The following is a 27,650-nucleotide window of genomic DNA, read 5'->3' as shown; positions in this document are numbered from 1 at the left end:
CTGCCACACCAGCCCCAGGGGAACCGAAGAGGTTTTTCCAGAGACAGGGTAGACCAAACTGGTGAGACTGGATTTAGCTCCAGGTGCCTCTTACCTGTATTCTGGCAGCTTTGCCCTGTCTATAGAAGCCATGAGATGAGGACAAAGCCATAGGGCTAAACCCACAAGTAACACCAGTATTTACTATCGTTCCATCAAAACACAGAGCACTGGGGAACCTATTAACCATAGCGTATCCCAATATTAATATTTTTTGAAAGTATCTCTTTCCTGGGAATATTCCTTGTGAGTGGTCCAAAGAATTATTTTTTCTTTTAAAAGAAGTCCTTTCATTTATTTTCTGAGGCATGCACTGATACCCTGAGCTATGAAATTAAGTTTAACCAAAATTTCAGACAGGTTATTTATGTGCAGTTCTGTCCCGCAGTTCCTGTTTTAACAGTGCGGTGATGTCTCCGAGTGCGGCAGATATTGGGGAGGGTCGTGATTTTTCCTAAGCCTTTATTTTGGGCTTATAAAGGATCCACATGCCTTGAACCCCCCAACAAAGGAGATTTGAAGTAATCGTAACAATTCTGTGTAAAAGCCAGAACGCACCCCATTTTCTTGCAACTTCTCAGTGCATCTTGCTACCAGCTGCCAAAATAATAGGGAGGAAAAACCAGACCCAGTGTTTTTTTGACAGACGCTGAGCCCAGCAACCGCGACCAGAACCCAGAAAGAAAATGCCTTGTGAGCAGCATCTCCACTTTATTTTCCGGACCTTGTGTTCATCTCGGATCCCTGCCCCCTTCCCTGCTAACCACACATGCTCTTGCATAACCCGTATCTAATTTCCCAGTGACACCGCGGGCCTTTATTGAAATATGGTCACTATGTCCCCTCTGGCGTTCCAGGGAGCGCTCGGTGTCCAGTAGTACATCCTCACCCGTAGCGTATGGCTGGCTCCTTCTCCAAGAGCCAGTGCTTTCCATTCCAAGCATTGCAGCTGGGATAAGCTATACAAAAAGAATAAAAAGAGCAGAACCTATCCCAAGACAGCTAGGATGCTACGGATTAAGCTGCTTTGGTTAGTCACTAAATACACTTTGGTTTTTCAATACCGAAAGGAATCTGTTGGAGACCCCTGAGTCCCTTGGGGGAGTTCACGCTCCTCTTACTACCCGGAATACAGGCTCTAAAAGGCTGCCGGTGAAATCCAGGCCCTTGTAGCCTCGTGAGAATATTTTTCCTATAAAGCTGCAGAACCGTGAGCAAATAGCCGTGTATGATAACTCAGAGGTAGACGCGCAGGGGAGGTCGCTGAAAAAGTCTTGGGTAGTTTGGAAGAACGAGTCTGGTGGTAGAAAGCTTGTTTCTCAATCTGGTTTGCCTGGAAGCTAAAGGTCCCGTGGTGCGTCCTTCCCGTCTCCCAGCACAGCAGCAGCTGCGTGATGGACAGTCCCAGTTTGGAGCATGAGGAAGCCACGGGAGATTTATGTTGGCTTCTTTGGCAGTTCGTTGGTGGGACTTGGTGGCTGCGGTTGATCGCTCTTGCTCGGGCTTGAAGGAGGGGGCCACGTGGTCTTCTGATGAAGATGGCTGGAAACAAGAGATACGTTTTACGGAGCTTGGGAGAAGGACACAGGGCGTAACATGAAGACAACAGTGGTTATTTAGGAAAGCAAAGAGGAGGCCACGGATCTTGCATGGCTAGTGGATTGCATGGGCCATCTGCTTTGTCTGAAAATGCTTTTCATAACCTTTAAGTCATGGTTTGCAAATCTCAACTACAAAACTGTGCTGGCAGATCTACAGGTTGAGTCAAGGTGACCAGCTAAGATGATGGTAGTAGACAGTTAGGTCTCAAAGTGCCCTTTCAGCAGATATCTTTAGGACATGGCTTTGTCAAATATAATCCATTTAAGAGATTTTAGGGAAATTCTTAAGATATGAAGGTCCAAAGCCATGTTGTCCTGCTCTCCTTGGCTGGGACTTCACACCATCTTGATACCAAAACATAAAAGATGAACACATTTAGTGATGTTTTTGCCCTTCCTGAGAACTCACTGTGGTCTATACAAGTGCCAGCTAGAACCAGCCATAGAACTGTAAATTCCCATCTGGCCTGAAGGAAAATGAACGTTTTAGAAAACAAAAGAGAGATCCAGGAATTCACACCATGCGGGGCAGGAAATCTCTTGCTCTCTAGGAAGGGACGTATTTCTCTGACATGGCCATCTGGAGGCCTCTACTAGATTATCTGGTTTAAAGTTGTCAAGCAAAAATTGTGATTAAAAACCCCCCCAACAAAACAAACAGGATTTTTCAGTATGCGTATTGTCAAAATTACAGACCGCGGCGGTTTTGACACCTACTCCTTGTAATTTGGGATTCCTTCAGCAGGCAGGCACTGGTCCCTGTCGGGTGGCAAAGCTGCAAATGTAAGCACACAGCCAAGAGTAAGTGAAGGGTTAGAAGACATGCCCGGCGCAAGCGGTGCTGCTACGTTATGCTAATGCGCATTTAAATGATGCAGGAACTCTGAAAATGCTGACGCGCTCATATATATCAGAGGCGCTCCGTAAAGGCTACAGTTATTGCCCCTGTGTCTTGGGCTGTGAAACAAAGACAATGCTGGACCGTGGCCATGTCTGGTTGGTGAAGAGCATCAAAGAGTACCCTCTTTGGGCACCCTCTTTGGTGCCGTAGGCTGATCTGATTGTGACATGGAGGAGATCGGAAGCTCTCCTTTTGCATGGAAAGAGACAAGCGGGGTCAAATAACTGCTGCCAAGAAACGCTTGTGGCCCATTATTAAGCTCACAGAGTCCCAGACTGGAACAGTTAATTCGGACTCCCATGGAGCTTGATGCCTCTTTGATTTTCTCCTGGCCACAGACGTGTGAGTGGAAGGAAGTCCAGGCAGGTTTGTACCCCAAGGAAACGAGGAGATGACTGTTGGCCTCTGCTCAGCATGGCTGTCGTCATACCCAGATGGCGTAAGGAAGGTTTGGATCCCTGGTTCAAAGCTGTTGAGAAACTGGATGGGGTCCGGCAAAGGGAGCCCTAGGGCTCACAGCCCACAGGGAGAGGCTGGGGGGAGCTGAAGGAGCTGGGGCTTGTTTAGCCTGGAAAAGAGGAGGCCGAGAGGCAACCTCGCAGCACCCGCTCCTTCAAGGGCGATTACACAGACGTTGAAGCTAAGCTGGCAGTGGCAGCCGGTATAACTGGGGGCAGTGGCCGCAGATGGCACCTGGGGGAGTTCAGACTAGATGCTGGGAAAATCTTTTTTCACGGAGCATAAGGCATCTCAGGAGCACGTTACCCAGAGAGGCTGTGGATCTCCATCTTTGGAGGCTGAAAGCAGAGCTGGCTAAACCCACTGCAGGCCTCATCTAGCCCGATGGTCCTACCTGGACCAGAAGATTTGACTCCTGATCTCCAGCAGTCCCTTCCCACCAGATTCTGTGAAACCATCCTCCTGCCTATTGGGTTTTTTTTCCCCCCTGGATAAATGCCTTTCCCCTGGCCCTGGGCACGAGTCACACCCTCCAACTCCTTACACTGCGAGTCTGCATTTCAGATTCAGAGATGAGTCACATGGATACACGGAGGGCGATTACATCCCAGTTAGCATGAGGGAATCGGGTACACGTATGGGAGGCTTAACTGGTATGGCAAAAAATACGTAAGGTGTTAGAAACTGTAACTAACACTAACAGACACCCTCCAGGCTTGCTTGGATTCAGGTTTCTCCAGTTAATTTAGTTCTTACCGTCCTTGTTGGAGAGGATTGGCGCTAACAGTTCTTTAGCTTCTGATAGCAAAAGGTCAACCAGATCTGAAGATGGAAGAGATGTATCTGAGACTGCGTCTGTTTTATCCTCTTCTGTTTCACTGTTGACTCTTATAAATATGGAAAGTGCCATCAATACTTCTATCATGGAATGGTCATTGAAAATCCTGGCCAGCCTCTCATGAAGGATATTTTAGGTAAATTCTGGGTGTTCAGGGGGAATTGAGTCTCGATCTCTCAGCAGCCCAGGAGACTCTCTTTTAGACAGACTTGCATCGTTGTGTTACAGACATATATCAATGCGTTCCTTAGAATTTCTCAAAAATAGTTTTCCTTCATTATATTAGAAGTTACCATCTTGGAAAGTTAAAAATTGTTTTCAATCATTCTTAAAAACTGGCATTTTTAAAGGAGGTGATCATTATCAATGGGACAGTGCCCTGTCCATGATTCAATCAATTAAAACCACGCATAAACTTGTGATATATTTTTTCCCCCAAGTGCTCGGAGACAGATTCTGGTTGAAGTGGAGTCCAGCACCCTGAACTCCATTTCTGCAACCGAGAGCCCCACTAGCTCTTTGCTTACGCTTTACCAGTTTCTGTAACTGCTAATAAAAACGGACATGGTCCTACAGCCAAAAACTGAAATATGTTGGGAAAAGCAGGTGGGTCAAAACTCTGCTTCTTTGAAACAACCTGCTTATGCTCTCTGCTAACGAGCAACTTAACCAGAGGAGTGTTTTATCTGCTCCCTCCCCAAAAAAGCCTGGACGGAGGCCAACCCCCCCCACCCCCGGGTCCCAATCCACCAGCAGCCTCCAGATCATCTTTCCCCAAGGGTTTCAATTCCAAAGCGACAGGATGTTTAGAAGGTCTGGGTAAGTTATGTGTGAATCACCTTCCCCAGAGAAAGGTCAGAAAAGGACATTTCATGTTCCTGTTCAAGATTCCCCAGAAGCCATCTCCTACCTTTTCTCATCTGGGAAATGTCTGGGTGAGCTCAGGACCTTGTGGACGTTCTGCCGTGCAACAGCAAAAAAAAAAAAAAAAAAAAAAGGTTTAAACTTGTAGCAATGAATAATTCCTGAGAACAAACCCCATGGGTTTTTCCTGGTGATCAGATTTAATATGACAGTAATCAGCTTCTGCTTATTCATTGCCCTTGAAGCGAATATCTCAAGGCCTTTTGCAACTCAAGCAACGTTCGCAGCCTATGCAAATGTACAGACACATCTAAATTATGCCTTTTAATACCAACACTAAAATATATGAAATGCAACATAAAAATACTCTTCCAAAGAGCAATTTTGCAGGCTGTGTTTCAGCGAGCCTCGATCGTCGCTACCAGCGATCCCTGGTCTCTGGATTGTACCCGCACGTGGAAGCTCTCGTTACCGTGCACGGTTAGTGAATTCTCAAACGCCGCTGAGGGAGGTACCAAAAAAAAAAGGAAGATATTTTGCTCCGGCGGTCAAAATCCTGTGATGTTTGACCATGGGGCCAAGTCAAATCCATTCCCGAAGCCCAGCCCCGAGCCGCAGAGGCAGCAGCACGTCGTGCTGCAGGTGGAGAGGCATTTGAATTCTTCCTTCTCTGAAGCAGACACACGGCATCGGCGCTTCCTTTCGCTCCACTGTTTCCTATTGATTTCAAGAGCTCTTGGGACGGGCTACTAGTAGCTGTGGCAGATACACTGGATACTAGTGATCCCAGCTGACCCGTTTACTAATTACACAAGCTTGTAGCCCTGATACAGGTAGTGAAGTGGAAGAACAGTCAATTAAAAGACTAAAGCAATTATGTGTGCGATTTTGCAGGAAATCTAGGGGGGGGGGCGGGGAAAGCACTGGAAGAGCAAAACTGCTCTCCGAGTTCACATTTTTCTGTGCAGAGAAGCAGCAGCCAGTTATCCAAAGGGAAGGTTAAAAGACAGGATTTCGAGAGCAGAGTTCTTGGAGCAGCCTCAGCCAGCGGGGACCGGTGAGCTGGGGACAGCAGAGCCACCAGGCACAGCCCGCACCACGGTGTTTACATGGCCCACAGGTATATGAGTATATCTGAGTTCCTTCCCTAGTTTCCCAACCAACAGACAGTGCCTTTTTAGGATGAGATAGAATAGAATAAAATAAAATAAATCTCTTGCTTATGGAGCAGGAAGTTATTTGGACTTGCAAAATCACCCTTAAGGAAAGAGGCCACAGTGGTGCCACCGGCGCTGGGGGTGGTTCAGCATTTCACCTGCACAAACAGGAGCAGCTTCCTATTGCAGATCTCCAGGCGCTTCCGTGAGACTTCTGATTTTCGTAGCTGGCCATCAGCCAGGGACAACTGTCTTTTCAGTTCCAGGATGTCCTCCTGAGATGGGGCCGGGGGAAGAACAGAAAGGTGATGGTGACACTCCAGCCTTGGTTTTTGGAAACACCAATTCATGACATTGGCCACAAACAGAAAACCACTGTCATAGAATGGCTCAGGTTGGAAGGGACCTTAAAGCCCATCCAGTGCCACCCCCTGCCCTGGGCAGGGACACCTCCCACCAGACCAGGTTGCTCCAAGCCCCGTCCAACCTGGCCTTGAACCCCTCCAGGGATGGGGCAGCCACAGCTTCTCTGGGCAACCTGGGCCAGGCTCTCACCACCCTCAGAGTGAAAAATTTATTCCTTATGTCTGATCTAAATTTCCCCTCTTTCAGTTTAAACCATGACAGTGGAAAAAAGATTATGACATGGAACCAGAGACCATGCTGGCCTTGTGGTCACACACAACAAATGATGCGTGTGCTACGTTCGTGTTCTCCTTTATTAACAAGGAGGGGAACCAACAGAAGAAAGCTCAGGAGGGTTGTGGGTTTTCTCCCAGGCTGAGGGGTTGCATTACCTCTATTTCAGAGACGTGTTTTGCTTTCTTCCCCGCCAGCTGCATCTTCAGTTCTGCAATTTCAGCTTCCAGCAAGTGGATCACTTCCTCGTAGTCCTGCTCCGCGCTGTGAGCCTGTCTCTGCACCACCTCTGCCATCTGCAGCTTGCTGTGCAGCGTCCGGTTCTCGGAGAGGAAGCCCAGGGCTTTCTGGAAGCAGCAAGAAGTTCTGGTCAATGCACCACATCCCCCTCAGCCACCAACCACCAAAACCCCCCCAAAGCTCCCAGCAATCTCTTCCCTAACCTGGTTCAGCCTCTGAAGCTCCTCTTCCATCGACTTCTTGCTGTTCTCCACCTCTTTTAGGAGAGACTGGGGAAAATATTGTCACTGGATTAGAAGCAACAAGCGATAGGACATTCCCTAGAAGATACCCTGGTCTTGTAGCCCCTAAAAACTGGAATAATATTTTAGAGAAGCAGTTGTGTCTGCTCTCCCCCAGCACAGTGCTTTTTGGGCTGCTAGCCACAGGGCTGCAGGACTCCAGCTGGACACCGCCATGGTGCTAACAGCCATGCCGCAACCTGCAGCATGGCCAGGAGGGGAGGAGAGGCCATGCTTCTGTTATTTGTAGACTTGACTTATTCGTGAGATGCGCTTTTGCGTTTTGAAATATATTTAGGCACTGCTAAAAAGGGTCTGCATAGCTTCAGTATAAATAAGTTTTCATTTGAGGTTGAGAGCGAAAGAGGCATTTATGGAGAGTGGAGGGTGAGAGTCTGCTTTGTAACAAGGAATCATAAAATCACAGAATGGTTTGAGTTGGAAGGGACCTTAAAGCCCACCCAGTGCCACCCCCTGCCCTGGGCAGGGACACCTCCCACCACACCAGGTTGCTCCAAGCCCCCTCCAACCTGGCCTTGAACCCCTCCAGGGATGGGGCAGCCACAGCTTCTCTGGGCAACCTGGGCCAGGCTCTCACCACCCTCACAGCAAAGAAGTTCTTCCCCACATCTCATCTCCATCTCCCCTCTTTCAGTGTCAAACCCTTCCCCCTCCTCCTAGGGCTCCCCTCCCTCATCCAGAGTCCCTCCCCAGCTTTCCTGGAGCCCCTTGAGGGACTGGAAGGGGCTCCAAGGTCTCCCCGGAGCCTTCTCTTCTCCAGGCTGAACCCCCCCAACTCTCTCAGCCTGTCCTCCCAGCAGAGGGGCTCCAGCCCTCCCAGCATCTCCGTGGCCTCCTCTGGCCCCGCTCCAACAGCTCCATGTCCTTCTGCTGTTGGTGGCCCCAGAGCTGGAGGCAGCACTGGGGGGGGTCTCCCCAGAGCGGAGCAGAGGGGCAGAATCCCCCCCCTCGCCCTGCTGGCCACGCTGCTGGGGATGCAGCCCAGGGTGTGGGGGGTTTCTGGGCTGCCAGCGCACGTTGCCGGTGCATGTTGAGCTTCTCACCCACCAACACCCCCAAGTCCTTCTCCTCAGGGCTGCTCTCAGTCCATTAACTGGAACACGCAGAATGCAAACTGGTGATTTCTTAAGAGGGACCAGCTGCACCATAACACCCCCCTCCCCGCCCCCATATGAGTACAGTGAGATACAGCAGAAGGCACCAGCCAAGAAATCTGCTCAGAGGAGATGCTCCACCTTTAGCCGTCGGACTTCTTGCCGCAGATCCATCATTTCCAGCTGCAGCTGCTCCAGCTCCTCGTTGCCATTACAGCTGAGCGAGTCGAAGGTCTGCAAGGCAGAGGGACAGACAGCATCACGCACCCCTCATGCTTTACCGACAGCATGGGGCTATACGACAGGGATATCGTTTTCTGTACCCAGAATAACGATGAATCAAAAGCACTTTGAAAAGGAGTCCGCGTTTTTATGCAACAGATTAAAAGACACATTAAATAATTCAGCTGCAGGGCTTTTTTTTTTTTCACCCCACAGGATTTCACTCTCTGCTCCCTGACGTAGCTGGAGTAAGCTGTGCTACAGTGAGTTTTCATTTTGTGAATCATGGAATATTCAGAGTTGGAAGGGACCTCTAGAGATCATCCAGTCCAACCCCCCTGGCCAAAGCAGGGTTGCCCAGAGCACATCACTCAGGGCTGCATCCAGGCGGGTCTTGAAGATCTCCAGAGAAGGGGACTCCACACCCTCCCTGGGCAGCCTGTTCCAGGGCTCTGGCACCCCCACTGTGAAGAAGTTTCACCTCATATTTAAATGGAACTTCCCACGTTCCAGCTTGTGCCCGTTGCCCCTCGTCCTGTCACTGGGAACCACTGAAAAGAGTCCACCTCCGTCATCCTTCAACCCACCCTTTAGGTAATTGTAAACACAGATAAGGTGAAATTAGTTGGAATTGATTAATTATGGCTAATTTTCCTTCTGCATCACTCTCAGGCTGCTTCCTTCTTGTCATCACATAGATATTATTTCCTTAAAAAAAATGAGAAGTCCGAGGTCTTTTATAGAGTTTCCTCTAATTGAAATTAATGGATAGTTCTGCCTTTTCTTTTTAACTCTAGAACAACCAGAAAGTGGTAATTTAGCTTTTCCCATCTCAAAATTTGATGGGATTTCATGTAGAAAAATTCATGGATTTAATGTAAAAGAGGGTTGGACTGACCGGAGAATGAAAAGCCGAGGTATCCAGCAAACTGGCCACTTCGTGCTGCGTGAAGAGCATGGAGCTGGAATCCAGACCAGCCTCGTCCAGCTCCTCCTGCAGCAGATCCCTGAGTGCTTGGAGAAGATCTGCGAGAAAGAAGGAGTTTTTACCGGGCTAAAAGAGGAAAGTGCCCTGTGTTAGGAGAAAATGCCACCGACGTTGGGGACACCCACCGACTGCCTGGCAGAGAGGGTTTAGAAATGCCACACAGTCTCCTCTAACACTCCTGGGTTCTTTGACAATCTCGTCAAGCTTAAATAAGTCGTTGGCAATCTTTATCAGACTCTTGTTTCTCATCCAATTGAAAAAAAATTGAACTTTTAACAATCAAAAACCCCCGAGAGATTTTTCAAAGGGGGGGGGGGGGGGGGCAGTTTTCACAGTTGTGGTTCTCACAGTTTTAAAATTTTAAGCCAAAAACCACTTTTCTCTGACAAAAGGCACCCTCCTGCCTGCTGGCATTTCTCGTGTTGCTGATTTAAACAAAGAGCAACCCGATGACTTCAGCACTTCGAAAAAGTGTTAAATTAACAAATCTGAAAAATCCCGCTTTGTTTTGCTTTTGGATTTTTGGGGAAAGCACGGTGCGAGGGGCCTCCTGGGACAGACGGGAGCCTGCGCAGCAGAGGGGAGGTGGCACCGGGGTCCCAGACTCCCGGTCCTGAGTCCTGGTGTTCCGGTGGGAACCAGAGCCTTTACCACAAAAGCAGCATCTTCGCTGCCGGCACATTTGCCAAATACCCCCAATCATCCTTATTGCTGTTGCCGCAAACTACGAAGCCGGTCACCCTGAGGAGAGGCGCACGGTTCTGTATCCCATTGCTCGCTCTGCACAAAAACATCCCTCCGAGGGGTGTCGAGCTTTGCAAGCCTGTTCTGTCTGGTGGGGACATTGCTGATGGCTTTGGATCTTTGGGGAAAAAAACCTCTGGAGAAACAGACCCTGCGGGCCAGATACGCTCTGGCAGGTCACAGACAGCAGAGCAGGCTTTTATTTTCTGCGTGTCCTCTGGCCAGCTCTTGCTTGGCAAGTTGGGGGCTAAAGTGAGCCCTCACAGAATCCCAGAATGATATGGGGTTGGAAGGGACCTCTGGAGATCATCCAGTCCAACCCCCTGCCAGAGCAGGGTCACCCAGAGCAGGTCCCACAGGAACGTGTCCAGGTGGGGTTTGAATGTCTCCAGAGACGGAGACTCCACCACCTCCCTGGGCAGCCTCTTCCAGGGCTGTGCCACCCTCAAAGTGAAGAAGTTCCTCCTCATGTTTAGGTGGAGCTTCCCATGGTCCAGTTTGTGCCCGTTCCCTCTTGTCCTGTCACTGGGCACCACTGAAAAAAGACCGGCCCCATCCTCCTGACACCCATCTTTCAGGTATTTATAGGCGTTGATCAGATCCCCCCTCAGTCTGCTCTTCTCCAGACTAAAAAGACCCAAGTCCCTCAGCCTCTCCTCAGCAGAGAGATGCTCCAGGCCCCTCATCATCTTTGTAGCCCTCTGCTGTATCCTCTCCAGCAGTTCCCTGTCCTTCTTGAACTGGGGAGCCCAGAACCCTCTTGAACCCTTGTGGCAACTTTCTTGTATTTTCATTTTATATATGTTCCTACCAAACACCACCTTTTGTATTTGTGACTTTTCTCAGCTGTTTTGAGGCTACATCAACACCCAGGCAGGTGTCTTATCTGCCACCTCTCAGCAGATGCCTCTCTCCTTTCTCAGCCTCCAGCAAAACTACACAGAAACGAAAAAGCCCGTCCCGCGTGGAGCTGCCCCCTCACCTCCGTAGGCCACTGTCCCCTGCGAGTCTGTGGTCAAGCTTTGCCGTAGCTGCCTCTTCTTCTCCTCGGTCACATCCAGCCCAAGATACTGCAAAACCTTGAGCAGAAACAATGAGCCCTTAAAAAGCAAAATACTGGAAAAGCAACTCTTTGAAGTAGGTGCTGGGAAGACACTTGGGTTTCTCCTGGAAGGGGCTCTCCAGGCAGCATCTCCCACAGGAGCAGGATGGGGCTGGATTTCTAGTCTCTCCTTACAAAAATGCCTGCTCCTAAAGACAGGGACACGTTCACATCCCGCCAAGAACATTTTATACCGACTGCAAGCAGATTTGCAGCTATGAGAAACTGTCAGGAGCTTTATGAAAAGCTGGTGGAGCTGAAGAAGGGCCCAGCTGCCAAAACTCAGCCTCCCCTCTTCCTCTTACTGCCCAGGAGTTGTGCTTGGAACCGAGAAGATAAAAGTTATTCACAGAGTATTTCCTGTGGCAACAGGAGACATTCAAACGTTTTGCTTCTTCGTTGCACCTTTTGCTCTCTCATTACGCCTGGTGCCCTGTCTTCTACTGATATTTATCAATTCCACCCCGGGGCACCACACAGAAGCAGATAAACCTGTGCAAACCCCACTCCGCTGCTGGCGGCAGCGAGTGAGAGCTTTTAAAAGCTAAAGTCAAGCTCAGCAGACTCTGGGAAAGAGCCCGAGTTAAACGCTCGCCTGTCCCAGGCTGCACCCGCGGCTCCTGCTCGTTCATCTACATCACCTCCCGCATGGTCTCCTGGAAAAAGGGCTGGAGACGAGTCCTTGCTCACATTTCCATCACCGGGAAGCGCTCGTGGGACCCATCCGCTCTCAGGTCCTGCCTGCGAGGCCCCTTTGAGTCCCACCTGCTCCTCCTCTGCCCACCACCCCCATGCAAGGTGGTGCTGCAGGCTCCTGGGATTTGGGGTGCTGATGGTGGCACCTGGCGTGGGCCACCTCAAAACCATCTCAGGTCGGTCTGCGTGTCCTGCCCCTGGCACCGCTGCAGCCTCCCGCTCGTAACCCTGGCTTTTAAATGGGGAAACCGAGCGTCCCCGCTCCCCCCACCGGAAAAGCCATCCTAAATCCTGCTTTGGGGGAATTATACAGGCTTAGAAGAAAAGTTCCCGCTTGCGTCCTGCCCTCCCGGGAGCAGCCAAAGGGCGAGCGCTGGATCGGCCGTCGGGTGGCAGCAGATGCTCGTCGCATCGGGTTCTCCTCGGAGTCCCCCGGCCCTGCGAAGGGGCTGCCTTCCCACGCTCCTCCCCCAAAATTCAGCAGTACTCGGGGGGGGGGGTGTGTGTAAAATAGACCCCAAAACCATGTATGGCCCCCCAAGGGCACTCTGTCCTTCACCGGGGTCCTGGGGAGCGAACGGGCAACTCCACTCCCTGCCCTTTGATGATGCCCGTGGAATATATTTTCCATACCATGGTGAAAGGAGCAGCGGTTCTGGCTGGATCCTGGGGGAGATAACTCGTTTTTCAGCACACCCCCCCCCGCGCCCACACCAGTCTGCCCCATGTCACCCCAGCAGTGACAGCAGCACCGGGAGGTTTGGAGGTCAGCTGCCTGCTCCTACAGCCCTGAGTCAAAGGAATACGTTCGAGGGAGATGCAGCTGCCAGGAGGAGACTCCTGGAGCTCCCCGGAGCATTGAGAAATAGCCAAGATGAGCCAAGGTGTGTTTAAATGCCCCTTCGGACACAATCAGGATGTTTCACTACATCCTCTTCTCCATTTTTACCTTCAGAGGCCAGACCCGACCTCCAGCAAACTTGACCAAAGAGTTGAGACCCATTGTTTTTCCCAGACTCCTGGTAGTAAATACATTTTGGTGGCTGACTCTTATGCCTCTGTCTCAAAAATCAGATTAATTAACTGTAGCAGGTGAGGGATGTGAGGCCAATCAGGGAAGTGATGTTCTGAGCCCCGTGTCTGGCTCTGCTCTCCCACCCCCTGTGCTATTGCTGTTCCCAGCACAGCCCAGTCAGCCTCCTGGAGGGGCCAAGGGGAATTAGGCTGGAGCAGGATGTTCGGATGAGGACGGTGTCCATGTAGACTAGAGCAGTGATCTATTCAGGCTTGCATTTTTTTAATCCCTCCAAAAAACAAGCGACATAGTGACCCCCATGCTACTACCTGGCCTGGTCTCCTCCATGCCCAAGTGCAACATCAGTGCAAGAACCAGAGCTGAAAGGTCTCAACCAGTCCTTTCACAGAAAAGCAATACAAGGAGACCATTCCCACAAGCTTATTGCCAATAAAGTGGCAGCTGAAAGCAAGGAGGTATCAACGCCAGTGGACTCTCTTCTGCATAGTGCACCTTGGGAGAGGATCGAGAGGAAACCTGGCTCTGGGGAGAGGGACCGTTCCACTTACCAGTTCCAGTTTCCCATCCTTGAGCCGGATATGGGGATCCAGCGCTACTTTTGGTTTGGTGCCTGAAGCTGCTTTGTGATTAGATGCCGAAGCAGGTGCTGAAAGGCCAAAAATAAATGTTAAAAGCACTTGGGTTGGGGAAAGAGGTGCCCGCAAAGAAAAATTCACAACTCTCCTTGCATGAAATATAACGTGTGTGCAGCAGACTAACAATCAAGGACCAGGATTTACTAAATCTGAACCACGCCACCACTGAAAAGATTGGATAGTGGGGCAAACCCTTACTGAAACTGGGCCTCTGCATGGTTTAAAACGGGATGTTTCATCCAAGGCGCTAGGGCTACAAAAATAGCACTTTGGAAATTTCCAATCACAATTTTTTGTGGAGTCTTGGAGTCTGTAGTTATGGTGATCTGCGAAAAAAAAATAAAGATCTGCCTGGGTCTTGTCTTCTCTAATTAAGCAAAACAATGCAGCCTTTGCTTTCACAACACCGCTGGAAATAGGAGTCAATGGATTAAAAGTGATGTGGAAAAACACCACTGCGAGACTTTTTCCCCTCCCCAAGGCTGCAAAAAGCCTTGAACCCTTTTTCCTCAGTTGGGCAGGTGGGGTTTTTTTTGGGGTAGAAGGAGCCACGTGTTGTGAGGCAGACACAGAGGGAGAAAGAGGCAGAAACGGCAGTTGCTTTGCTGGTGAAAAGCTGTCGTGGGATCAGAAGAACCAGCTGCTGACATCTGGCTCGTCATTATGGGCACTGCCATCACAGCTGAATCGGTACGGAGTGGAGAGCGAGCCCTGCTGCCATGTCCTGACACTGGTGCTCCTCTAGACCTGGAGGGAACGCCACTTTTTCCAGTACGATTAACCCTCGTCCATAAGAATCATCAAATGGTTTGGCTTGGAAGGGACCTTAAAGCCCATCCAGTGCCACCCCCTGCCCTGGGCAGGGACACCTCCCACCAGACCAGGTCGCTCCAAGCCCCCTCCAACCTGGCCTTGAACCCCTCCAGGGATGGGGCAGCCACAGCTTCTCTGGGCAACCTGGGCCAGGCTCTCACCACCCTCACAGCAAAGAAGTTCTTCCCCACATCTCAGCTCCATCTCCCCTCTTTCAGTGTCAAACCCTTCCTCCTCCTCCTAGGGCTCCCCTCCCTGATCCAGAGTCCCTCCCCAGCTTTCCTGGAGCCCCTTGAGGGACTGGAAGGGGCTCTAAGGTCTCCCCGGAGCCTTCTCTTCTCCAGGCTGACACCCCCCAACTCTCTCAGCCTGTCATGAAGTCGTGACATTCCCTGGACAAAGGGCTGCAGAAGGTGTTACCCGCTCGGGAGCTGCCCTGCCAGACTCCAGCGAGGTGCGGGGCTCTGCCTGTCCCTGCTTGCTCTCAGGCCATCAGCCTGGGTCAGGGACAACTCTCTCGTGCCAGTGGCACAGGGTTTGCCCAGGTGAATTTCTTTCACCTGCCCAGGATCTGAGTAACATCACGGGAAGCCCCGTCTTGCCGAGTTACCACCACTTCTCCTGAACCTCTCGAGCACTTCTCACCGCATCCTCCTCACCCATTGGGGCAGAGACCAGGTGAGGAGAAGGCAGGGAGAAGCAGTGGAGGTGCTGCACAAGCATAATCCTCCTAATCCAGTCATTCATGCGCTCTGCTAACGCCAGCAGCTGGGAAGCAGCGAGATGTAATAAATGGGTTTGCTGGATCGGCCACCAACACTTTACTCTCCAAGTTCAAGGGCAGAGCCGTTACCCTTCGACGCATGGCTAATCAGGATTAGCTCCACGTGGCTTTGCTCTCAGCTCCAGACATGGAGATATCTAGGGCATCCATCAGGCAACCGCAGAGAGCCAGTTGCTGGCCCCGGCTCCAAGCCTGGCCGCTGCTCTTTCAAAGCCAGTTGTCTGCTTCCATGGATGACAACACGGACACAAAGCCTCGTCAGCATTTCACATAAAAAAAACCCCACGTGTCATGAAATCCCCTGGTTAAATCAGGAAGTGATTAGGTCATTGCTTTTTGCTGCATTGATGACATGACCCAAGGCTCTGCTCCCCGTCACCAGAACCTCTGGTGGTTGCTGGTGGCCACCCAAGAGCCTACCTGAAATCAAGACCAAGGGTTGTCCCTGTCCCAGGGTCTCTGCGGAGCACGGGAGGCAAAGGCTGAAGCCTGCTGAGCTTGCTCAAGGTGAGACAGAGCATCCTGATCTAGTGGGAGGTGTCCCTGCCCATGGCAGAGGGTGGAACTGGATGATCTTTAAGGTCCCTTCCAACCCAAACTATTCTGTGATTCTATCCCTGGGAGCAGAGTGCTGACGCACACCCGGCCCCGCACCGTCTGCTCCCTGTCTCTGCCACTAATCTCAGGTGTAGACTAAACACAATTTAACCTGCAATGCTCTCTTTTAGCCTTCCAGGTGGAAACTACAACCCAGGAAGTGGGGCCAGCGCCTCGGCAGCGCATGGGGAAGGAAGGGATGTCTGACTTGTGGCCATGAGAATGACGGGCTTGCTTGGGACTTACTAGAAAAGCCCAGCTTTTCCTCTAGGCAGAAGTAACCTTTATATCATAGGTATCTTGCTGGAGGTCATCTCCCTGGGCATTGGATCATGGGGGTTATTGAGGATTCCCGTGATTCCTAAGGCATCTGTGAAGCTTCAGGGTGATTTGAGTTCACCTCCCGATGCTGCCATCCTATCGGGTGAAGAGAGTAGGTCTCTCCCCAAAAAGTTATGAGCTCAGGATGGGACTCAGAGCATGGAGAGAAAACACAGCACGGACAAGCAAGCCAAAAGTGAAGCCTGGATGTAGAGAGAAATGTGACTTAAGGTCCCTTCCAACCTAAACCATTCTATGAGTCTGACATCTATAAGCAATTTCCCAACTTGACCAACTGGGGGCATCCTTAATGCCTGTACGATGCCCAGGGTTGCCATGTACATTTCAGCTATCATTAATTGACTTTTTTGTACTGTGTCTCCAAGGTCCACCCATCCCCATCAGGAGGGCACGTTGCCTGCAATGGGACCTGCTGGATGCAGGTCTGACGTGGTCTTTGCATGTGACAAAGGCACTGCTGCAAGTGAAACACAGGCTGGGAGTGGAAGAAGTTGTCTCCTGTGAATACCTTAGTCCTGCTCTTAGTAAAGAATTTTGCTACGATGGACAAACATGGACATAATCACTACCAGTTGAGTCAGCCAAGCTGCCACCTCCTCTCTCTCCTAGTGTGCTGAGTCTCGTTATCACACCATTAAATTCCACTACAGCAATGTAAACACTGATCAAGATTAATTTCATCCTCCTCAGCACCGAGGAGCCAAGGCTGTGTTTGTCACCCAAACAAAGAAAGCAATTTAGCAGGTCCCTTACCTGAGATGGTGAGCTCTGGTGGGCAAATGTCCGGTGACAAAGAAGGCACAGGAAAATGATTTTCACGCCTATTCTAGAAAAAGAAGACAAAACAGCACAGATAATCGCTAAGCTCTGGGTGTAAATAAAGAGCAGAAGGTAAAGGAGTTCAAAAGAGCAACCCATCTGGCCCATAAAGAGCAAAGGCACCACAAGGACCTCCTCTGCAGATGGGCCAGAAGAGACTCCAGGGGTTTGTCTGGGAGCTCTTGGCACAGACACATTCCGGAGCCATCTCAAAACCTCTGGTCACACACAGAAAAATGAGTTTGTCATTACTACAATTGAAAGCTGAGGATGAGTTTGGCCTTGTATAGTTTCTCTGCGGAGGTTCTCCCTAAAGCTCTGCATCTAACCCACCAGTGAGGTCCTGAGCCTGACCGCAGCCAGTTGTGCTATTTACCCAAAACACATGATTATCACAGTGAGCGTGACAGGGAGCCGAGACCAGAGCCCAGATCTTTCTTAAGAGCCCAGTCACTGCTGAAAGCACAAGTAGGAGCAAAAACTAGTCACAGGGTAGATAGGCTGAGCACCACCAAGACAGTGCTTCCACAGCTTAGAGTTAGAGAGGGGCTTAGCATTGGTGCTGAGGACATAGACAGGTAGCACGGGTGCCTGAGCACGCTTTCCCTAACGTGGAAGCCCAGACCTCCTTAAAAGTTCCATCTTCTAGCAACAAAGTGAGGAAAGGAGCAATTTAATTCCAGCCGGCTGTGTAATTTCACATAGGTGCACAACATTACACAAGCACACCTTCTGCTGGATGGTGAAGGATCTACCTGTACTACTCAGGTACTTGTATATGGGCTAAGGTTGACTTTCGTAAGCCTGTCTCCAGCCCGGTACATCAAAAGGCAACATGCGTGTGGGCTTTGAGCAACCTGGTCTGGTGGGAGGTGTCCCTGCCCAGAGCAGGGGGTTGGAACTCGATGATCTTTAAGGTCCCTTCCAACCCAAACCCTTCAATGATTCTGTGATTCCTACAAGTCCATGTCTCCACAGGGTCTGGAAAGAAAGATCTTTTGTGAACGATGCTTGTATGAAAGGAACCTCCAGCTGGTTTTCTAAAGGAATTTTACATGGAAGAGGGCGGAAGATACCCCCGGCATTGCACCAGTCCAGGAGAGGAGTGGAAAATGCAAGGAATCCAGCCATGGGCCGAAATTATCGTGAGGGTGGAGTGGTTAAATCCGGTCTCACCACGCGCAGCTCGAACGCTTGTCTCTGCGAACACAACGTGGAGTTGGCTTCACAGGAGGAATGAGCCTGGCTTATCATTAGGCTAGTGAAGAGCAGAAACGGACTGCTTAGGAACGCTGTGGATTCATCCTCATCAGAGGTCTTTAAGAACAAAGAGCTGTTCCTGCCTTTGGGTAGGAGACTAGATCAAACTGACTCCTGAGATCCCTTCCAGCCCTATGACTGGTACTGTATGAGATGCAGGTTGCCATCCACAGAAGGGTTTTGGTTTTTTTAGAACCTGAGACTTCTGAAACAAGTCTGAATGCAGGCCCCGGAGATGAAACTCCTCTCATTACGTCCACAGATCCTTCGCTGTCTCAAACCCAAGAGAGAAGAAACAATATTTCAGATTTAAAACACCTGGCTGTAAAACAGGGCTACATACATCAGCATTACAGACTTCCCACCTTCCAGAAGGACTGCCATGGAGTCCCTGAAGAAGAGTTTTCTGGTCAAAGAAAGATCATAGGAGTGATGTCTGTGGTTCTTAGATATGAACTTCAACCTACCTCTGGGGACCTGACATGGACCTTCAGCCTGCAGGAACTCAGACCGTTTCCCACAGCCTTCGGAGGTGGCGACGGGATGTTGTTATGAACTGACATTCCAGGGTGTAACCGTCCCCTTCCAGGAATAAAGGCCACTTCTGTGTTTCCCTCATGTCTTCAACAAACAGCAAATACAGAACATTTTATCAACAATAACAAAAAAGAAGCACAGCTTGAATTTGTAGAACTTCCATGCCCGTGGTTCTTTCTCCGGGATAATCTCCCTTAAGGCCATGTAGCCTACACCAGTGTAGTGGGATCTCCACCAGCTGGAATACTTGTTGGACCTTCAGTTCTGTTACAGAACTCTGCTGGGCAGTGATAGAGGATTTTCTTGAGGACCAGAACATTGGGTAGGTCTGGATTACACTTCAGGATGATCCATGCATCCTTATATGGCCACCTCTCAGGACCATCTTGAACTACCATTAAAGACTAAGAATCCTAATGCTTCTTGAAGCCAAACATTGGTATGACATGAAGGGTTTCTGCCTAAGACACAACAGCACCATGATTATGAAGGGAAATATGTTACATTCCTACCTGAATTTGGCTTTTGCAATTATTTTTCTGGCCTCTTCATGTGTGCTGCCCACCAAAGAATCTTTATTGATAGCGATTAATTGGTCACCGGGTCGGAGCCGACCATCCTAAACAAAGAAGGAGAAAGTCAGAGCATTGGGAAGGAATGTCCCTCTGCCCAAAGCCTTCTCCTGCAACACAAATCCTCATTAGTCCGTGCAATGCATTATTCATCTATTCTTAGAAAAGCTGCTTCAGAACAGCTACAGCTTCTAGGAGAGGTCCCCATTGCAAAGTCACTGAGGGTCTCCACGCTGACTTACCTTGTAACAGTCACCATCTGGCAAAAGCTCTTGAACATAAATCATGGGGCCATCAGGCCTGTTAGATCCACCACTGATTGTCAGCCCTAAGCCGGAGGATTTTGCTATAGAAATGCTCTGGATTCCTGATTCAATGGAGTAGCTGCAAGGGAGAGATGTTAGCAGGTGACTCAAAATGATCTGGTTTATTTTCCCCTGTTGCTGAACAAACTCTGCCTGGCTTTCCTTCCATGCGTGACCCTTCTAACTTCTCCCAACCTCTTCTGCCTCTGCGTCTTTTCTTCCACCCAACCTTGGAAAGAAGAGGTGAGGACTCCGGTTTCTCAGCAGGCATTGTTCAGCATTACGAAGATGACTGGTTTCCATAATCCCAAATGCTGGGGCATACTCATTTGCATTTAGAAAATAAAAGGAGAAGAAACTAAAGGTTTAACCAGAACATATTTGGCATTCTTGGTTTTTATAGCCAAAAGCATACGAAGGATCGATGTGGTTATTGCTCAAATCCAGCAACTCTGGCCTAAATCACCAGACAGCAATTTACAGATTGGTCAACTATTAAGTAGCCCTTAGCAAACATCCAAGTGAAGCTGAGGATACACAGCTGACTGCGTCTTAGCCAAGGTTTGGACTCCAAACCTTGCAAGATGCCCTAAGAAATGAACCCTTGAGTGCCTTTATCACAATACCCACCACACCGTGATTTACTTCTGTGGCGGTGGTAGAGGTGACTTGCCCAGTCAAGGACGTACTGCAAATGGAGCAGTAACAAGGTTGGACCTTGTTAGAGGTCAACCCTTAATGAGCTGCCCTCTAGGCAGGACCCAAGAGGCCACCAAGACCAGGCCACGGCCGGTGGCTTTGTGCAGAGAGGGAGAGACAGCAATTGCAGTAAGTGCTTGTGGGGGCAGAGATTTCACTGGCCACCGACGGGCCAGTGGGCAGCATGGCAACAGGGAGTTTTTGGGGGAAGAATTTGGTGGGATCAAAGGGTCAATAAGCCTTCTCCTCCTAATGGAAGGAGCCGGCTTTTCCCCTTTCCAGTTTATTTCCACTACAGCCACTCATCAAATGGTCTGCAGTTTCTGGTCCTCCTTGTGCTATCTGATAACTTAAGACGCAATGACAGCTCAGCATCCCGGGCCTCACAGTGACACTAGCGCGTACCCGATGCCATCCCCAGTGCTCAGACACCCCAGTGACAGAGCAGTGTGTGGCCAGCACCCTTCCAAACCAGCAGCAAAAGACCCCCAGGAGAACCAGCTGGCCATCCAGGAGACAGGGGCTGCATTCACGCAGCATCTGTCTTAGTCTCACAAAAAAACCCATTGCTCTAAGAAATATTTTTAGGAAAATGATGTCACAAAATGTAGCATTAAAAACTTCTGAATCAAAAGAACAGACACTATCCATGGTGAGACTGAATCGTATCTGGGTCCCGTTGCTCAGTGGGGTGCCAGGACCTCAGATGACACTGCATCCAGAGGTCACAGCCTGGGGACAACCTGCAGTGAGAGGAAAGGATGGGTCAGGGATGGCAGCTGCATGCATGAGAAGACCCTGCTGCACATGGTCTGAGTTACATCTCTGCACCTCTACATCTCAGAGACCTCAAGGCTCTGCACAGTCCGGGATTTCAGATGGACTCTTCTCTTCCAGGAGGAGACTACTGGGGCCTGGCACTGGCATGGAGACAAGCAGAAGATGGCACAGCATGGCAGCACTGAGCAAGGAGGCCACAAAGCCAGGTCCCCTCTAGCCTGTGTCGCAGCCTGGAGCGGGTTAACAGCAGAGCAAGGAGGTCTAGTTTGCCCAGACCAGCTGCCAAGCAGAAGAGCTGGCCTCTCCTCTGTGAGGGTCTCTCACTCTGTGCAAACAGCTTAAACCTCTGGTGCCAAATATTTGTCCTCTGCAAATCCCTAATGAAGAGCTGGTATTTAGCGAGAGGATTTACTGGTTCTGCAGCGAGGTCTGATTCTCTTTACCAGCGACTTGGCTTGTTTACACTGGCAAAGACAGGGAAGCTGCAGGCCCTGGGGACGAATGGTCCCAATGCCATGACTGCTGACACCCTTCCAGCTGTCCCTCTTGAGAAGGGCAACCCCGAACACCCTGGAGATGAGACTCCGCAGAAAAACAAGCTCAGCTTGTCCAAACCTCTGACCCTGTGAAATATGAAAGGGACAGATGACCACATGAAAACACTCGCTCCAGGAGATGCTCCGGAGACAAAAGGATGCGGTGTCTGTAGGCTGCCACTGTTGACACCAAAGCAAAGGGCGTCGGGAGTGTTTGCGTTGAGAGGGCAGTGCTTGTGCTCTCCTTGCATGAGGTCAACGTGCCAGAAGCAGGGCAATGGAAAACATGCTCCTGAAACACCTTCCGAAAGCACCACTGGCCTCGCAGAAACCCTCCTCTCACGACATGGTTTATAAAGGTGATGCTCAGGGTCCTCTCAGCCAGCTGTAAGCCACGGCTTCTCCCCGAGCTTCAGAGGGGAGGAAGAGGAGCAGTTGCATGGCTAACCATTGACTGCCTCAATGGGGAAGCTTTGCAGCTCTTGGGAAGCCTGCCCAAGAACGGCCAAGCTGTCACCACAACAAGGACTTCTAGAAGACACCATGGTCTCCTAACCAATGTGGTGATACAATGGTATAGAAGATAAAAGGATGAACAAAGCAGTTTTTCACACACTGGAAGTATTTGCTGGATCTACCATTCCCTCAGACAGTGTTAGACATTTGGTGGTATCTTCACGACTGACCAAGGGACAGGCTCCGTGGGGCCCTCCCCGCGTGACCCGTACGTACTGTGTGTGAGGGGGGTGCGCCGGGTTCCCGATGAAGGGGCTGTGGGAATTGGCAGGGCTCAGCAGCAGCGGGCTCTGAGAGCGCGAGGAGGAGCCCGAGGACGTGCTTTCCAGGTATCGACCTGCACAGCAAAGCCAGAGTCAGTCCAGGGAATGCAAATACTCTGGCATCACCCTCTTCCCCTGCTCTGCCACTGAGAGCTGACACTGTTTTCCCAAATTTTGGGGGAAAACCACATGGGAGTTAAAGACATGGAGAGGAAATGTTCAGCCTGCTCAGCACAATCCCAGTGTGGGACAGTCACCCCTCTGCCAGCCCTACCTACCTCGGCCATAGGGGAAGGTTTGACAGCCTTCTGGTGGGATGCCAAGCCAGAGAGACACCTTCTTTCATAGAATACCAGGTTGGAAGGGACCTCAAGGATCATCTGGTCCAACCTTTCTTTCCCCCTCACACCTGATTTGGTGTGCTGGCACCTGGCTTGGGTTCACCTTGTTGCATCTCACTAAACATTTCCCACTTGCAAATGAAAAACACTGATTGTTGAACGAACAATTGCTGAAATGCTTTGGAATCCACAGATTTCAAAAGATCTCTTGCTGCCTCGCTTCGGGTGTGCTCTGTGCAGGCAGGACTAGCCGTGGCCACTGCTCTGCACCTGGGGAGATATTAAATGCTTGCAACAAGGACGAGCAAGACTTCTCTTCCTCCAAACCTCCACCCAAACACCTACAACAAATCAAATCACAACTCCTTCAAAGTAACGCTGGGACAAAGGCAACTTTCTCAGCAGAGAGAGGGGCTTTTGGTTTCCCCCCAAAGGCACACCGAGCTACTCACTGCCGCCGTGCAGGACGGGCGAGCTCCGCGCTGAGCCCGTGTTGCTCTGGGAGCCGAACTTCTCCAGCAGCTCGGAGAACTCTCTCCTGGAAAGAAAAACATGGGGTAGTCAGCTGCTGCTCAAAACTATTCCCCACCTGATTATATGATGACGGTGCCTCCGATGGCAGTGACTTACTGCCAAGTCTATAGGGATGATTCCCTCCAGCAATCAGAGAGAGATTTCTCATGCACAAGGGTATAACCCCCATGGTTTAAAGAGCTTGTGCAAGGATTAAGGTCAATAATCAATGTCATGGCAGCGCAGCTTTCCTGCGATGGGCTGGGGCTTCGGTGTGCTCCCTCCCTGCCCTGGAAAGTGTTTGGGGTGAACATGGGCAAGAGGGGCTGGGAGGGGATGTATGGACAGGTATTGTCCTTCCCGAGAGATGGTGAATGAACACAGGAGCCCTGCCCTGCACCCCTGCCCTGACCCCACCGCTTGGGCCCTCCCAAGAATCGTCTGGAATAATTTCACCCCCAACTATAAGGCTCAGAAGTCTAGCTAACGCACCACAGAAATTAAACAGACTGTCAGAAGGAGCTGCAACTATGCAAACATAAATCAAAAACACTTGGCCTATTTGTGACTCCTTCCAGACCAGTTAAATGGAGATTATTCTCTGTTTTTTCTCTTCCTTTCCTAGACAGAAAGCAGATCCTGCTTGCTCTTGCTGGGGTAAAGATGGGAGATGGCTTCTGGAGCACATGCAAAAGCAGCAGCCCGCTCTCTGAATCCATCCGTGGTGATGTCCTCCATGATCATCACAGGCTAAACTCTTGGAGAACAAGACCTTAACAAAGACCTGCACTCATAAAGCGTGCTGGGGCAGTGCAGGCTTCTGTCCTCTTCCCAGCAGCTCATGGCCGAAGATGCTGAACCAGCAGCCACATGCTAAATTTACAGGTATCAAGATCAGAAGGGCTTATCAGTGAATTCAAGAACAAGGAGGAATGGCAGCCCACAAACATTTAGTGTGATCCCTCTGTTTTGAGGTAAACCCCCTGCTTCCTTTATTACCTCTCTGCAAAGCAATCTCATCCACAACATCCCCTGGAAAGCTGGGTAGCCACCCAAGTGTCTTCATTAATGCTTTCCTTCCAGGCTGAGTTTGACCACCATCTAACTACCCAAGTGTGTGTAGTCCTCCTTGATGAGCCCTAACTAACCTGTACACAACAGCTGAATTGCTTCATGACCTTCCTTTTCCCAAGTGTTAAGCTCTTGAACCATTAAGAACCACAATTAACCATGTTTACCAGCTCCTGCATCGTTTCCGTAACCCTGCTTTGGGCTGCCAGGAGCCTCTCGCATCGTTTTGGCTGAGGAGGAGGCACGTTCAAACATCAGCCTCCTGTGCCCGTTCCTGCCACATTGTCTCTTTGGGCAACGTGTCTCCCAGGAGCGTGCTGTCCCTCTGCAACCAGTCTTCTCGCTTCATAACCCAACGCTTCTGCCTCAATCCAACCTTTTGGCAGAGAGAAGATCCTCAAGGATGACTAATTCTTTCCAGGTGTCATTAAAGAAGCAGCCAAGCGATGGGGAGAGACCCTGAAAGCGTTGTTTCTGTGGCCACAGTAACAACATTAGGTGTCCACTTTGAAGGCATGAAGGAATCCCCGTGGGAAGGTGCCTTCTTGATGCTGTAGCCACAGGAGAAGCCTGGCGATGAGTGGCTGACTCTCACACTTGACAGTCAGACAAGCTCAAGTCATAAATCTGTAGGAAAGCAGCCACAGCAAAGTTTCCTCAGCGAGGAGACTCCTCTTACACACAAGCAGACGTTGTGTCATCTGCCTACTTTACTGGGACAGATGTTATATATTATTGGCTAGATTAGAGTCAACAATATTAAATGATGAATGAATCATCAGCTCCTTGGGTTCCTGCTGGAAACGCTCTCAGTAATTTACATCTTCCCATTAACAACCAGCTCATTAACTAACTTCAAAGACCCGTGCCTGCCTTATCTAATATTGTCATCAAATGTATGCCTTATTCATTCCATTTAATGCTAATTTTAAATCCAAGTGTCACACAATACTTAGTGGAATGCCTTGGTGAATCCCAACACTTGGCATCCGCACTATTGTCTTTATTAACTAAACCCCTGACCTTAAAGAAGACAACCCCACCTTCCACAAAACTGTTCTAAGAAGCAGTTTCATGGCGCTACACGCTGAAATAGACGTAAAAGCACCGAGGACACGGAAGGACAATTTAGACTCCGTAGCGGTGGGACAGCGGTTTGCTGTTCTGTGGTTCCCTGGGTTGAACCTTGGGTGGACCTCACCTTAGCAGAATTTTCCCAACTTTCCAGTAAAGCCTCTGTATTTCTCTGGGTGATTCAGCCTCCCATTTCGCTGGGTGATGGCCTTACCGCTCCCTGACCTATTGCAATGGCAGGACTAACCTGCTGGAAGCTAACGTGCCATTTCCAGTGGTTACCAAGCCATCAGCAGCTGGGTTTTTGTTTGGGGCTGGGTGTTTCTGTGGTCATCTATTGTTACGTTTCCCTCAGATAATAACCCATCAGAGCACAGGACAGGTTATGAACTTAAAACAATGGCTAAAAAAACTCTTAGTCAATGCAAATGCAACTAGTCTGGCAGCTCTTGTGCTCCTCAAACCCTGCCCAACAACGGAAACCCCATCACCAGCCCATGCTGTCAAACTCTCACGAGCAAGGGCACCTATGACGGGTGCGTTCTTTGTTGTTGTTCATTTCAGTGTCGTTAAGCTCCCCCACAAAGGAGCATTTATCATGATTTGCTCAGGAGCCCGAGCAGCCAGCTCCGAGCCCGGGGCCAGCCCGGCCGTTTGCCGTAGGGACGACGTGACTCAACGCTACGTCACGGGCGACTGTCCCAGCCCCTGCTTTCTCGGTCAAGGCTGCAAGCCCCAGTTCCACCAAAGGTCACAAACACATGACTAACTGGAAGCACACGTTTAGCCCAGCAGCAAGCACTACACTCTCTGGTGTCAGTCTCCCGAGAATTAATTTCGTGCTCAGCGCTGTATTTGAGGGAATTCGCAAGCGGGCAGACGGTGCCCAAACATTACTGATGAATGAACAAGTGCGCCGAAGGAATGCCAGCAAGTCTTGCTTTGCGCTTTCAGACACCGAGAGGCTTCAGAAGGTGTCTTTAATATTTAAAATTTGACCCTTACTAAACCATTTTGAACTGCCGGCTGCCTGAAGGACTAAAATGCTCAGCTTTATTTAAAAAAAAAATAAATCAAAATTAAATCGTGGGGTTGTATTAGGTGGAAAGTTCATTTCAACAATCCCTTCTCCAGCTCTTTTTCATTAAGATACAGACATTTGAGCTCTGGAGGATCCCTGTGACAGAGCTTGGACCCGCACAGCCTTCAGCCAGCCCCATGGCACGGAGTGGGATAATGGGGTTTGCCGGCAGCAGCCAGCTGTGAACTGACTTTGCTGCAAATTAAGCAGCGGGGGGTCAATCTTCCTGCAGAATATTGTTGTTTTATCTTTTTGTCCTTTGTCCTGCCCTTTTGTTCTTGGGAGAACAAAGGGTGAATCCTACATCAAAGGTTATGTGAGAGCACAGCGTCTGGAAACCTCTGCTCTGCACCGCAGCTGGGGGAGAAAGAGGAGCCAGTGACACCAGATAAATTCATAGAATCATAGAATGATTTGGGTTGGAAGGGACCTTAAAGATCATCGAGTTCCACCTGCCTGTCCTGGGCAGGGACACCTCCCACCAGACCAGGTTGCTCAAAGCCCCATCCAGCCTGGCCTTAAATCAATACCTTATGCCAAAAAAAAAAGACCCCCAAAACCTGCAGGTCAGGGGGAACTGTGAACCCGAAGCACTGGAAAAACACCACAAAATCAGATTTTTCTCGTGCCCGGCTCGCAGCAGCGTCCCCACCGGCCATGCTGGGCCAGCACATCGCGCCGCTGCTGGGCTTGGCTTTTCCATAAATGATGGGAAAGCGGTACAAGCGCAGGTGCATCGGCTTCTCCGCAAAAGGATGCGTGTTTTTTCCCCCCAGATGACCCTGGGACAGGAGCCAACCCCACCACTGCCTTCCAGCTTAGCACCAAGTGCTCACACCAAGCCCTGGCCTGAACCACCGCTGTCAGGGCTCGCAGGAAAAAAGGGATTACCTCGTATTCCCACCAGGCTGGGCATTATTAATTAGGCCTTATTAGTACCCATTTTCACCGAGATGACTGTGCAAATCATGCAGGGCTGCAATGTGTTTAGCATTTTATCATGCGAGGACCAGGAGGTGCAGCGCAAACAGGCTTTCTCACGGGGCCAAACCTGAAAGACCAGGATGATATCTCTGCAACGCACAGAAACGAGGAACTATTGTAACTTTCAGGCGGAGAATGAATAAACAGTAATTATGCGTATGCAATAAAATTATCCTCATTAGCTAAAGATGAGCACAGATGAAAAT

General features: G+C 50.1%; 1 protein-coding gene across 1 annotated transcript in view; it reads right to left on the bottom strand.

Annotated features, from left to right (window-relative positions):
* Positions 1 to 1,475: 1,475 nt before the first annotated feature.
* The window catches only part of LOC141471959 (syntaxin-binding protein 4-like), a 38,264-nt gene continuing 12,089 nt past the window's right edge, over positions 1,476 to 27,650 (bottom strand). Inside the window, exons 6-22 of the mRNA XM_074158707.1 lie at positions 23,174 to 23,259; positions 22,334 to 22,454; positions 19,524 to 19,665; positions 19,222 to 19,328; positions 18,640 to 18,793; positions 16,847 to 16,919; positions 13,471 to 13,568; positions 11,071 to 11,167; positions 9,255 to 9,382; positions 8,276 to 8,368; positions 6,942 to 7,007; positions 6,657 to 6,845; positions 6,018 to 6,134; positions 4,749 to 4,798; positions 3,757 to 3,887; positions 2,358 to 2,415; positions 1,476 to 1,581 (exon numbers count right to left, since the gene is read on the bottom strand). Of these exons, the coding sequence (XP_074014808.1) occupies positions 1,476 to 1,581; positions 2,358 to 2,415; positions 3,757 to 3,887; positions 4,749 to 4,798; positions 6,018 to 6,134; positions 6,657 to 6,845; positions 6,942 to 7,007; positions 8,276 to 8,368; positions 9,255 to 9,382; positions 11,071 to 11,167; positions 13,471 to 13,568; positions 16,847 to 16,919; positions 18,640 to 18,793; positions 19,222 to 19,328; positions 19,524 to 19,665; positions 22,334 to 22,454; positions 23,174 to 23,259 (1,816 nt within the window). The remainder of the gene's footprint in view (positions 1,582 to 2,357; positions 2,416 to 3,756; positions 3,888 to 4,748; positions 4,799 to 6,017; positions 6,135 to 6,656; positions 6,846 to 6,941; positions 7,008 to 8,275; positions 8,369 to 9,254; positions 9,383 to 11,070; positions 11,168 to 13,470; positions 13,569 to 16,846; positions 16,920 to 18,639; positions 18,794 to 19,221; positions 19,329 to 19,523; positions 19,666 to 22,333; positions 22,455 to 23,173; positions 23,260 to 27,650) is intronic.

Source organism: Numenius arquata, chromosome 14 (genome assembly GCF_964106895.1).
Source record: "Numenius arquata chromosome 14, bNumArq3.hap1.1, whole genome shotgun sequence".
NCBI lineage: Eukaryota > Metazoa > Chordata > Aves > Charadriiformes > Scolopacidae > Numenius > Numenius arquata.
The sequence above is the reverse complement of the archived record's forward strand: the minus strand, read 5'-3'. Positions and strand labels throughout refer to the sequence as shown.